The sequence below is a fragment of the Giraffa tippelskirchi genome, chromosome 9, assembly GCF_054371585.1.
Source record: "Giraffa tippelskirchi isolate mGirTip1 chromosome 9, T2T-mGirTip1v1.2.pri, whole genome shotgun sequence".
Taxonomy (NCBI): Eukaryota; Metazoa; Chordata; class Mammalia; order Artiodactyla; family Giraffidae; genus Giraffa; species Giraffa tippelskirchi.
In genome coordinates this window covers 40,905,444-40,917,940 of record NC_137283.1, presented here as the reverse complement: position 1 = coordinate 40,917,940, position 12,497 = coordinate 40,905,444, and the positions used below count along the sequence as shown (strand labels likewise).

General features: G+C 38.4%; 1 protein-coding gene across 42 annotated transcripts in view; it reads right to left on the bottom strand.

Annotated features, from left to right (window-relative positions):
* The window catches only part of CFAP20DC (CFAP20 domain containing), a 282,051-nt gene that overhangs the window by 78,467 nt on the left and 191,087 nt on the right, over positions 1-12,497 (bottom strand). For 40 of the 42 annotated variants that reach the window (XR_014063942.1, XR_014063947.1, XR_014063945.1 and 37 more), the window contains one exon: positions 2,737-2,798. Coding sequence is in view for 33 of the 42 variants with exons in the window: in XM_081524581.1 (XP_081380707.1) it covers positions 2,737-2,798 (62 nt within the window). In the remaining 9 variants the exon portion in view is untranslated. Of the gene's footprint in view, positions 1-2,736; positions 2,799-5,418; positions 5,638-12,497 lie in introns of those variants that run through there. The other 2 variants (XM_081524565.1, XM_081524587.1) reach the window with 1 other exon arrangement.

Here is a 12,497-nt window from a genome sequence, read left to right as displayed (position 1 = left end):
ATGATGATCTATGCTGACCTCATAATTTTATCATCTTCTTTATTTATGGCCCAATAAGTACTCTTGCTTGGAAAATCCCATGGACAAAGGAGCCTGGTAGGCTACAGTCCATGGGGTCGCTAAGAGTTGTACATGACTGAGCGACTTCACTTTCACTTTACCCGTTCATGCACTGGAGAAGGAAATGGCAACCCACTCCAGTATTCTTGCCTGGAGAATCCCAGGGATGGCAGAGCCTGGTGGGCTGCCGTCTATGGGGTCGCACAGAGTCGGACAAGACTGAAGCGACTTAGTAGTAGTAGTAGTAGTAGTAGTAGTAATGCCTTTTTGCCAATTCTCCAAGCTACTGGATTCATTTATAAGCGAAGAGTTAAGCCATGTAATCTGTAGGCTTTCTGAACAGCTATATAATCTTCTAGGAAACCGGTGGATAACCTGCTGGAAAATGGGATTGGTGGCATTTGATTTTTTGCTTTGAAATTTGACTTTTAGTTTTATTATGCAAAAATGTAATTAATTTTTCCTAAATGAACATTTAATTGGTTAAATGAAATATACTGTCTGTTTAGTTGGTGAATTTTTTTATATTCTATTTTTGGGAATCAAACTTTAAAAGAGATATTTAAAATCATACACTACCACATCTAGATGTTAATTAATATATTCAACATTATGAGGTATGTTTCCTATACAGGGCACTGTTTCCTTAAATAGTAAAACTGGTTTTCATATGGAAAGTCTATAATGAGTCCCATCAAAGTCACAGACCCATAAATTTACAAGTAACCCCGGACAGTTTGTAACTCAAATCCTTTCCTTTACACATGAGAGTGTTCTTGTTATTAGATGAGGTCTGAACAGGTTGAGGGGTTTGCCTGAGATCATATACTGGGTTAGTAGAAGAGGTAGGATGAAAACTAAGGCCCCTGTTTTCCTTTCACTGGAACAAAATGCTCCACTTTCTAACATAACTTTATATCACGTTCATTTACTCAGCTTACAAGTTCTGACTATTATAATTTGGACCAAAGTTAGACTTCCAGTTATCTTGAAAGTTTATTCATATACAAATAGTCTATTGGTCAAATCTAGATGAGCTGCAAATTAGAAAAGACATATTCATATATCAAGAGAGAACTATTCTGAAGAATGTTTAAACATCTTTCTATATACACTGAAATTAGAGTCTCAATTTTCAACTCCTTATATCTATTTATGATAGTGACAATTCTGCCTACTAGGTAACATGCAAGAAAGACTGAGTATATAGACAACCAGAAACACTTAGAAGAGATTACTAATAAAGAACACTTACTCATGAACATTCTGGGCCCCATTAAAAGTCCTGTAAACCATGTAGATGGTTTTCTGGCAGCCATGTTAGTTTGACATGTCTTGGTTGGTTGTTTCTTCATTGCTGACTGGACCAGAAGTGAATACTTGGCCCAAGCTAGGCCAACCACATTCTTTCTCCAGGAAAGTAGGAACTGTGATTCAGGCATAGACTGTCAGCCTCAGCATTACTCTGAACTGTAATATGTAAACTCAAGACAGCCATTATGTGACTGAGAAGTAAAGAAAGCTGGTGCTTGGAAGAATGGAGCAGATAGGAAGAAGCAAGCAGAGAGGGGTGTAGGATACTGCCTACCTGCCTCTCTGCTTTCTAGTTCCCAATACAGATCCCTCCTGAGGCCTGGCTGCCCTTGGCTTCCACGGTACAGCCCTGTACTCGTATTTAACAAATCCTTCCTGTCTGTTTCACTCAGGTGAGAGAGCTTGATAATGAGAAGCATTTAGATAATGAGTTGTACTGTAATAACTAAGATGCTGAGGGTGTAGCTCACGACAGACTGGTTTTCAGTAAATTCCTGGTATTTAATAAATAGCAATAAAGTGATATTGAATTATATGGATAAACTATCAACAGCTTAATTATTTTTAAAAACCCATATAATATTACATATATTTCAAAACTTGAATTCAGATATACTAATCTCTAATGAGCCTAATAAAATAAGGTTCTTCTATATTGACAAATGACTTGTATCAATGACATTTTTGAAATAATGAAATTATTTTGAGATTATGAACTTTGAAATTATGAAAAAGAGAATGGCCATTTGAACTCATATAAGCTATCTTGATGAATGTAAAACCACCAGGTGATACAAAGAGTTATGTCTAAAATGCACTGAACATGAAGTACCTATTAAGATGAAATATCTATGCAATTAGAATAATACTGAGTAAATGAACACTTAAACAGAGTTTGTTATGTTGCCAGGAACTGTGCTAAGGATTTTTCATATATTACCAAAATACTACTGAGGTAATTATTATGCCTGAATTACTTTGACTTAAATGACTTTCTCAAAGTCCCCCAGCTAGTAAAAGGCAGAAGTGCCATATAAACCTAGTTATACTATTAACCAAGACAACATAGTCTGATTAAGAAGAGTAGTCCAGGAAGGGGAACACATGTAAACCCACGGCTGATTCATGTCAATGTATGGCAAAAACTATTACAATATTGTAAAGTAATTAGCCCCCAACTAAAATAAATAAATTTATTAAAAAAAAAGAAAAAAAAAGAAGAGTAGACTAAACTAAAACGTCTAACAAAAAGAACTTTGCAAGCTCTTCAGAAGTTTGGAAAACAATTTTAAGACACCAAGAAAAATGGACAGTCAATCCCTAAATAATCTGTTTTAAATTTAGCTTATTAATGATTCTTACCGGGGGTTAGAAGGAGAAGGCGGGTTCATTTCTTTCTGATAGTGACGGCCCTGGTTGACAGGCTGTAAAAGACAAAACATTTCTGAGGTACTAATCAGCATAATGCTCTTTATATAAACTTTCACATGCACTCTCACTATTGTAATTTTTTTCCCGAGAAACAACCTGCAAGAAGGTTTATTTTATGAAGAGTTGAAGGTTGTTTGGGAGATCCGGGAAGTAACAAAGTGGTATATGAGGGAAAGCAGAGGTTATCTTAATGCCAGTCACTGGATTAGACAGCATCTATGGTGTAATTAAAGTTCATGTGTGGAATTCTCCTCTTTGTGGAGTTTTTACACTGTTAACAAAGGTTGCTATTTCCAGATACAACAAAACAAAATGTCTTCTGGAACTAACACTGCATAGCAAATATCAGCAATAGACTGGAGACTCAAGAGATACGGACTATACATATATTTATATCTCAATGTTACTAAATTTGCAAGGATAATATCTATTTTCATTATTAGATACAGCATATACATATATTTATATTCCAATGTTACTAAATTTGCAAGGACAATGGCTACTTTCATTATTGGAATTGCACATATAAATCTTAGATCAAGGCAGTCAGTTTCCCCTAGTGTAACAGAACCTCAAGCATTAATCACAGAACTGAAAGAACTGATACCAATACAGAACAAAAATGTGAAATCTGAATTTTCTCCTCCGCAAGAAGTCTTTAAGTTACTACCTTTTTCAAAACATAGCTAAACAACTACATTTCATGTAAGCCTTAAACACTTGCCTCCAATGCAACTTGATGTTTTTCCTTTGTTCTTCAAAGGGAGAAAATTCCATTATATCTGATAGAAATTCTTTTTGAACATCTCCTCAATGTATTTCTCTTTTGTGGTTAGCAACCATGTAATTCTAATATGAAAACCATTTTTAACATTTTCATTTTATTACAATTTGGAATTTGGTATACATTTTTGAATTGCCTTTAAAGGGTTTCTGTTACTTCCTTACTTAATGGGGTTGGTGTTAAGGTTTTCTCAGCCATAATGTGGCTCCACAGTGCTGATCCCAGCTGAAGAAAACAGTGTGGCAATGATGCCTGTACATAAAAGGCACATATTCCTTATTTTCCACATATTCCTTAATTTAATGGGTCTTAAAATATTAATGACATGGGTGATGGGAATTCTGTAAACCGTCTTTCTCTATAAATAATCTCTTGGAAGTGTTTCTTTAAATCAAACACCCTGTCTGATAATCACAGTCACTTAGCGTATCTGTGATGCACCATGAATTTAAATGTGCTCCAATACTTTGGTAATTGAACCAATATCAATACATCACCATTTCAGTAATAAGAAAAACAGTTGGGAGAACAGTAGAAGGAAAAACATATCATAAGACATATTTGATCTCACTGGAGAAATAAGACTTCCAGCACTTTGCAAGTAAAATTTAGTTCTATGATTTAGGCTTTATTATTTCACAGCAAAAAAGGAATTAGTAAGCAAAGGGCCTAACAGGTTCTCTAGACCAACTCACAGTGGTGTAGAAATACTCCCAGTAATATATTCATTAATATTCATCCAGAGTTTCAGCTGTACTCAGGCCTCTAGTGAATGGATCTCCACCTATTTACTTTTTGAAGCATTTAAATAAGTCTCTAAGCATCACAGTTCTGCTATTCAGGCAAATTTCCATTTTCCTAATTTTATGCTGTTAATTCCATTTACACCTGTCCCTACCTCCCTTCTTCCAAATGACTCACTCCACTCTCTGGAGAATAGAAATGGTTACAGAATGCTACTTGGTTTGTGACTGAGTTCTCACTTAGACTATACAGACTGCCCTTCCATGTTTGCTCATGTTTCTATAAAACAGATACAATGATACAAGGAGTAAAAAAAAAGTACACTAACATAGAAGACTCACATTCACAATGATTTTAAAGTGTAAGAAAACAGAGAAATAATCAGTGTAAACTTTTTGAAGTAATAAGGACTACTGAGATGAATAGACAGAAAGGTAAATAAAAAAATTCATTTAAAAATAACTGCAAGGTGGTGGAACCTGGTCTGAATACCCAATTCCTTAACTTAATTTTTACTACTGAAAACTAAGTTTTTACCCCCAAATGTTTTATTCAATAGCCAATTTAAATTTAATAATAGCATATCATGGTAAAGCATTTTGACTCATACATGTAACTGCTAAAACTAACTTATAAACTCCAACTGCTAATGACTCTGTTGGGAAAGGATCCAAGTCTTGCTTTGAGGAGGTTACAATACAAAATTGGGTGGCCTCAGTTACCTCTCTGCACATGTCTTCTAATTTCATAATCATGTTCAGGGACAGGAAGGGATTATGACAATGATGTAGCTAAAAAGCTCCTTCAAGATATTTCAGTTCCCATGACTTTGCTTTTAATGCTTTCAAAAGGGAGAGCTTTCACTTCAGTGATGTCTTTTTGTTTTCCCGGCCCACATCAGAATGGCCTAATTGTTTCTAACAGCTCTCTGAACATGATGGGGGTGGAGGCAGGGGTAACAGATGAACTGTCTGAAGCCAAACATCCCCATCCATAAATGGAATAGATACATTTCTGTACATGTGCAGTAGTAAACCAATTTCGACTACTTCTAAGTAGGGAACATTCCATGAAAGCACCAGTTAAAAAAACAAGATCAATTTTTTTTATTTTGGAATTCAGCAAGAAGAAGCACAGGAATAACAATGAACACCTACAAATGACCAGTCCACGGAATTCTCCAGGCCAGAATACTGGAGAGGGTAGCCTTTCCCTTCTCCAGGGGATCTTCCAAATCCAGGGATGGAACCCAGGTCTCTCGCATTGCAGGTGGATTTTTTACCAGCTGAGCCACAAGGGAAGCCCTACAAATAACCAAGACAACAACAATAATAGTAGTAACTGATATTTATTGAGCACTTCCTCTGTGTTAAATCCTTGTTGGACTTCCCTGGTGGCTCATAAGGTAAAGCATCTGTCTACAATGCGGGAGACCCAGGTTCAATCCCTGGGTTGGGAAGATCTCCTGGAGAAGGAAATGGCAACCCACTCCAGTATTCTTGCCTGGAAGATCCCATAAACAGAGGAGTCTGGTAGGCTACAGTCCGTGGGGTTGCAAAGAGTGGGACACAAGTGAGCTACTTCACTTTCACTTTTTTTCAAATCCTTGATAGGTATTATCTCATTTGATCCTCACAACAATTCTATGAAATAGGTAGGATTAACAACTGCATCTAAAGGAGGAGGAAATGGGATTCTGTAACCATTTCTGTTCTCCAGAGGGTGGAGTGATCATTTGGAAGAAGGGGGTGTTAACCTAAGGTCATGCCAGTCAGGAAATAGTGGGGCCAGAATTTGAACCCATCCAGTCTTATTCCTTAGTTTACCTTCTTAATCAGTAAATTGCAGGGCTTAATCTAGCTCAGAGGTTCACTTAAATCAGTAAATAAATAAGTTTTTGCATAACAAATATGACAAACTCAGTTCAGTTAATGGCAGGGGAAAAAAGTGGTCCTGAAATACATGTATTTGATATATATAGGACTATCTCCTTACCATAGATTAAACTCATTTGATTTCACTCTTATGACATGTAACTATATATTTAAAATCAAAGAAAATGTTTTGCCACATTGCTAAATTTGGGACAACATAAGATATAATAGACAATCCTCTAAGAACGAGAAAAGTTTATTTCATGAGGTGACTTTCATAGTCACTAAACACAGAATTTGCACATTTTAATATTTTCTCCTGACAGCACAGATATTACACTGACTCCAGTATTAGTTTTCGTATATCATTTCTATAGTGGTATAAAGAACAGCTTGCTCATCTGATTTATCTGCAGCTTAGCACAATCAGCCACTTAACGTTTTTAGTTCAGGAAGATTAAAAGAAAACTCATTATACCCAAAGAGAGCTGAGAAGTTAATGAATCTGTAGATCAGAACAAAGTAAGACCTATTAACTAGAAAGAGCCTGAAATGCTAGTACATTACATATTGTACACATAGCAGCCAGCAACCATCATGTAAAACACTGATACGTTTATGAGCCAAGGAATGGAACAGATCCTAGAAACTTGGGACCTTGTCCTCTGGGTGGTGCTGTTGCTATGCACTCGAGTTGGGAAAACATCACACACGAAATTAACTGCCACTGAGCACAAGAACCTCTGCTTTTCCAAGATCAAGCTGCTAGACATTTTGGGGTGACAGAGAGAAGTGAAGGCTAAATTAAAGAACAGGAGATAAGATAATCTTGTCATGTTAAAAGGTAAAGGAAATATTTTTCTGTTGTTATGTTAAAACCTATGAAAATGGCAAAAAAATATTGCAAGGTTAACCAAGACCATAAATAACTTGTTTGAGAACTTCACCATATGCTTGCAATTTTATTAAGTGCATTTTGCCTCGCTTTTCTCCAAATATTATGCTCTGCAGTATGCCACGTTGATGGATGAATGCGAAGATTTTTTTTTTTAAACAAGCTGAGGAGACTGATGTGCTTGATATTAGGTCATGGGAATTAACCTAGAGGAACGATGGCTTTGAGGCATCTGCTTACAAGGTATCACACGAGGCATGCTTTTCTTCAATTTAGATTAGAGGTGGGACAGAGAAATAATGCAATATTGGAACAATGAGTTAAGTCAAGCTCTGAGGGGTCAGTCTGAATTCTAAGCTCACATCTAAACAAGCACGCCAGAATCTCAGCCCACCCTTACAGCCTTCAGTGGTCACAAAAAGAGAAAATATCCTAGAAATCTTTTCTAATCACTCAAGTGGTCCTTTGAGGAGAGCATCTTTGGGGGAGCAGCAAATTACAGTTAGTGTCAGCTTATTATCTGAGGCACTAAGCACACACACTTCATGTACACATTCAATTCCCCCCATGCCAACACAATGAAGGGCCTTTACTATTCCCATTTTGCTAGCACAAGGCAGAGCTGGAATTTGAGACCAGGTTGGCTGACACAGAGTCTAAATTATTTTGGTCGTCACTTTTTCCATTAACAGCTATTCCTCTTCCTGAAAAGGAACCGCATACCACATATACATACACACACAGACACACACACACACCCCTCAAGACATAGCTTTATGCTCCTATCAATCAAAATCCTTCACCAAAATAAAATTCACTTAAGAATCCATTATAACTAACTCCTAGCTCTCTTCCAAAGGCTGCCTAGAGCCCAGTTTTTGAATAAATCTCATGAGGGCTACTCCTAACAGAACCCTCCAAAATTGATTACTTGCAGCCTGGTTTCCACAGAAGTTGAAAAGTATTGTTTTAATTGAATTTGGTTCTAAGTTAGAAACTTTGAAAAATTTGTCTGTCAAAGGCCAATGGATTTCTGAGTAGGTTTGATTTATTTAGCAAGAGATGCCTTCAAAAGCCAATTTGCTATGAGAAATATGGCTACATTTAATTACACTTTTAAACGATTAATTTATTATATCTAAACACCTTTTAAACAGTACATATTACTCTGAACTGTACAGATGCTGAGGAAAGCTGAGAAACCAAAGCTTGTGGTAAACACAACAGACTTTACTAAAGACTTGTTTTACTCTCTGTAGGCTTCCTGGTTTGACTGCAATGTGTGTGAAGTCATTAAGTAAAGATGCCAAACTGAATGTGACCTGCCTAAATCTTCTTTCTAAACTACTGTCACCAAACCTTGCCCAGAGGGAGATTTTTCCTTTTTGTGTGTATTTAATATCCATTTATTAAATCTTGAATGTAAAATACTACCAGCATCATTCAGGATTTATTTAAACAAAGTACAGCTGATGTTTATTTTGGAATTTTGATAAAACTACCTTGGAGTAAAAAAGGAATCTTTTAATATTATTGACTGATTTACTCAACCAAACAACTAACAACCAGCGGTGACTGAGTGTGACCTCATGCTAGGCTCTGTGCTCGGCACAGTCCTGCCTTCAAGGAGCTCACAACCAGGATCGAGGGATGTTGATGACAGTGGTTACCTGACGTGGTAAGTGCTATCACCAAAGATATTGGGAGCCAGAGAAGAAAGAAAATAATTCTATGCAGGAGGGAGGGTTTCATGAAGATGGGAAATTTGAGTTGGGCCTTGGAACACAGGAGTGTTCAAGGTAGAGAAGAGGGCAGGAGGGTCTCCAGGCAGAGAAGAGGGTATGGGTAATGGCATCACTGATAGAATGTGGACAAAAGACAGGGCCACGATGTGTGAGCTGCAGTGTAACTGGAGGAAGCAGCAGTGTTGTTGGGTTAGGGGTGGGCAGTAATTATGAGGGAAGCAAAAATTCATTTCAAGTCCTGTTCGAGGTGATGGAGAAACAAAGGCACTAAGAGGAGGTAATCTTGTTAAAGGAGACAATTGATTCTGCTCCTTTTCAGAACCTGGAATTCCTTTTCTCCTCTCTTTACCTGATGAGCTTACACTCATTCTCGAACTCTGACTTACCTGCAGCCTTCTCTGTGAAAACATCCCTGAAACCAACAAGTAGAATTAATTATTCCCTAGCACGTGTTCCTTCCTCTCATCTCTTCATCTTATTATCACTCTCTTGTAATCATAATAATGATATCTTGTTATCACTCTCTTACAGTGAGCTGTTTACCTCCAATATGGTGAGTATCTCAGGGTGTTCAGTTCAGTTCAGTTGCTCAGTCATGTCTGACTCTTTATGACCCCATGGACTGCAGAACACCAGGCCTCCCTGTCCATCACCAGCTCCCAGAGTTTACTCAAACTCATGTGCATTGAGTCAGTGATGCCATCCAACCATCTCATCCTCTGTTGTCCCCTTCTCCTCTCGCGTTCAATCTTTCCCAGCATCAGGGTCTTTTCAAATGAGTCAGCTCTTCACATCAGGTGGCCAAAGTACTGGAGTTTCAGCTTCAACATCAGTCCTTCCAATGAATGTTCAGGACTGATTTCCTTTAGGGTGGACTGGTTGGATCTCCTTTCAGTCCAAGAGACTCTCAAGAGTCTTCTCCAACACCACAGTTCAAAAGCATCTATTCTTTGGTGCTCAGCTTTCTTTATAGTCCAACTCTCACATCCATACATGACCACTGGAAAAAAAATAGCCTTGACTAGATGGATCTTTGTTGACAAAGTAATGTCTCTGCTTTTCAATATGCTGTCTAGGTTGGTCATAACTTTCCTTCCAAGGAGTAAGAGTCTTTTAATTTCATGGCTTCAGTCACCATCTGCAGTGATTTTGGAGCCCCCCAAAATAAATTCTGCCACTGTTTCCACTGTTTCTCCATTTATTTGCCATGAAGGGATGGGACTGGATGCCATGATCTTTGTTTTCTAAGTGTTGAGCTTGAAGCCAACTTTTTCACTCTCCTCTTTCACTTTCATCAAGAGGCTCTTTAGTTCCTCTTCGCTTTCTGCCATAAGGGTGGTGTCATCTGCATATTTGAGGTTATTGATATTTCTCCCAGCAATACTGATTCCAGCTTGTACTTCCTCCAGCCCAGCGTTTCTCATGATGTACTCTGCATATAAGTTAAATAATCAGGGTGACAATATACAGCCTTGACGTACTCCTTTTCCTATTTGGAACCAGTCTGTTGTTCCATGTCCAGTTCTAATTGTTGCTTCCTGACCTGCATACAGATTTCTCAAGAGGCAGGTCAAGTGGTCTGGTATTCCCATCTCTTTCAGAATTTTCCACAGTTTATTGTGATTCACCCAGTCAAAGGCTTTGGCATAGTCAATAAAGCAGAAATAGATGTTTTTCTGGAACTCTCTTGCTTTTTCAATGATCCAGCAGATGTTGGCAAAGGGCAGAGAGACTGAAAACCACCATCACAGAAAACTAACCAATCTAATCACATGGACCACAGCCTTGTCTAACTCAATGAACTATGAGCCATGCCGTGTAGGGCCACCCAAGACAGACGGGTCATGGTGGAGAGTTCTGACAAAATGTGGTCCAGTGGAGAAGGGAATGGCAAACCACTTCAGTATTTTTGCCTTGAGAACCCCAAGAATAGTATGAACAGTATCTCAAGTGTGGGGAAAGATTTATTTGTATCCCTAGCATAGTCCACAGAAGATTGTACCACTCAAAAAATATGTGGGATGAATTAATGTGGGACAGACAAGCTAGGTTGCGGTGAGAGTCAGCATGGAGATAATCCTGGCTCTTGTGACAGATAGGAAGCTACGTCTCTCAATGAGCCTGGAGAAGGATTACAGAAGGCTTTGGAGCTGAGTCTTAAGGGATAAACAGGTACAAGGATACGTGCAGAGTGCCTTTAGGGGATTACCACTGGGATTAAAGCATGGAGAGAAAGGTGGAGAGCAGTGAGAGATGATCCTGGAGAGAGGAGCAGGTCTCAGATCATGGTGAGGGGACCATGTACGCCAGGCTAAAGAGGCAATGCAGAGTTACGACAGGGCTTCATGTAGGGATGAGATCACAACAGATGTGGTCTTCAGAGATAACCAGTGTGAATAATAATGACAACTAATCTTAACTTATTAATTGCTTATGTCTCAGACACAGTGCCATGTGCCTGACAAGGTCACAGCCTGGATGAGAACCTTGGTGATTTGACTTCAGAGCCTATGCTCCTAACCACCACGCTATAGTGCTTGGACTGCAGGCACCTTAGTATTAGGAAACTGATGAGGGAATTTGGATAAGAAGTGAAATACCAAAGCTATGGTATTACATGAAGTAAAGTGAAGTCACTCAGTCGTGTCTGACTCTTTGAGACCCTATGGACTGTAACCTGCCAGGCTCCTCCGTCCATGGGATTTTCCAGGCAAGAATTCTGGATTGTGTTGCCATTTCCTTCTCCAGGGGATCTTCCCGACCCAGGGATCGAACCCGGGTCTCCCACACTGCAGGCAGACTCTTTACTGTCTGGGCTACTTTCGATTTGAGCATGGCATTAGATACGGAGGGTTAAGAGGTAAAAAGGAGAGGGGATTCTCAGGATTTGGAGACCAATTGGGTGTGGTAAATGAAGGGGTGGGAGAAGTGGAGATGTCTTTCAAATTTCTGGTTTGAGTGTCAGTGTGGAGGATCAGTGTGGAAGATGGTGCCATCACTGTGACATAAGAAAAGCAGGATATCATTGTGATGAAGTTATGTCTTCTTTCATTGCTTCTTTTTCATTGCCCTGGTACAACTTCTAAAAAGAAAATCATGAGCTCCCAGAAAAGACCATAGTAGTTCTTGTAAATTGCTCTATTTAGACTATACGAGAAACAAGATGCAGAATTCATTAAGGAATGCAATTTTCCATTTGTTGATAGTTCCAATATTGAAATAGACTGAGTTTGATGGAATAATAAATATATCTTATGAATACCAAAGGTAGGTTTTTCAATTATTTTCTCTGTCTAAAAAAATAGACTGTTTTCAATTTCTCATTTGGTCAAATAGAGGAGTTATTAAGTTCATTACCAATGGTTATTTTCAGCTGTAGACTTTTAGAGCTAAGTAGTTGTGATGCATGGGGACTTCAGTCCTTGCCACAACAGGACAGTGATGAGGACATGGTATCCAGGGCAACTAAGAGTTCAGCCTTTTCAGTCTTGAATAATCATTTTCCAGCTTGCCCTTTGTAATGCTGGGTCTCTGAGCTACTTCATGACAGAATGAGCTTGTTCAGGAGGCCACTATTCTCTTTCTTACTTTTGGTTTAAATGGCCGCTAAGAAATATTTTATAAGAAAGGCAGTATTTCAATTCCACTGT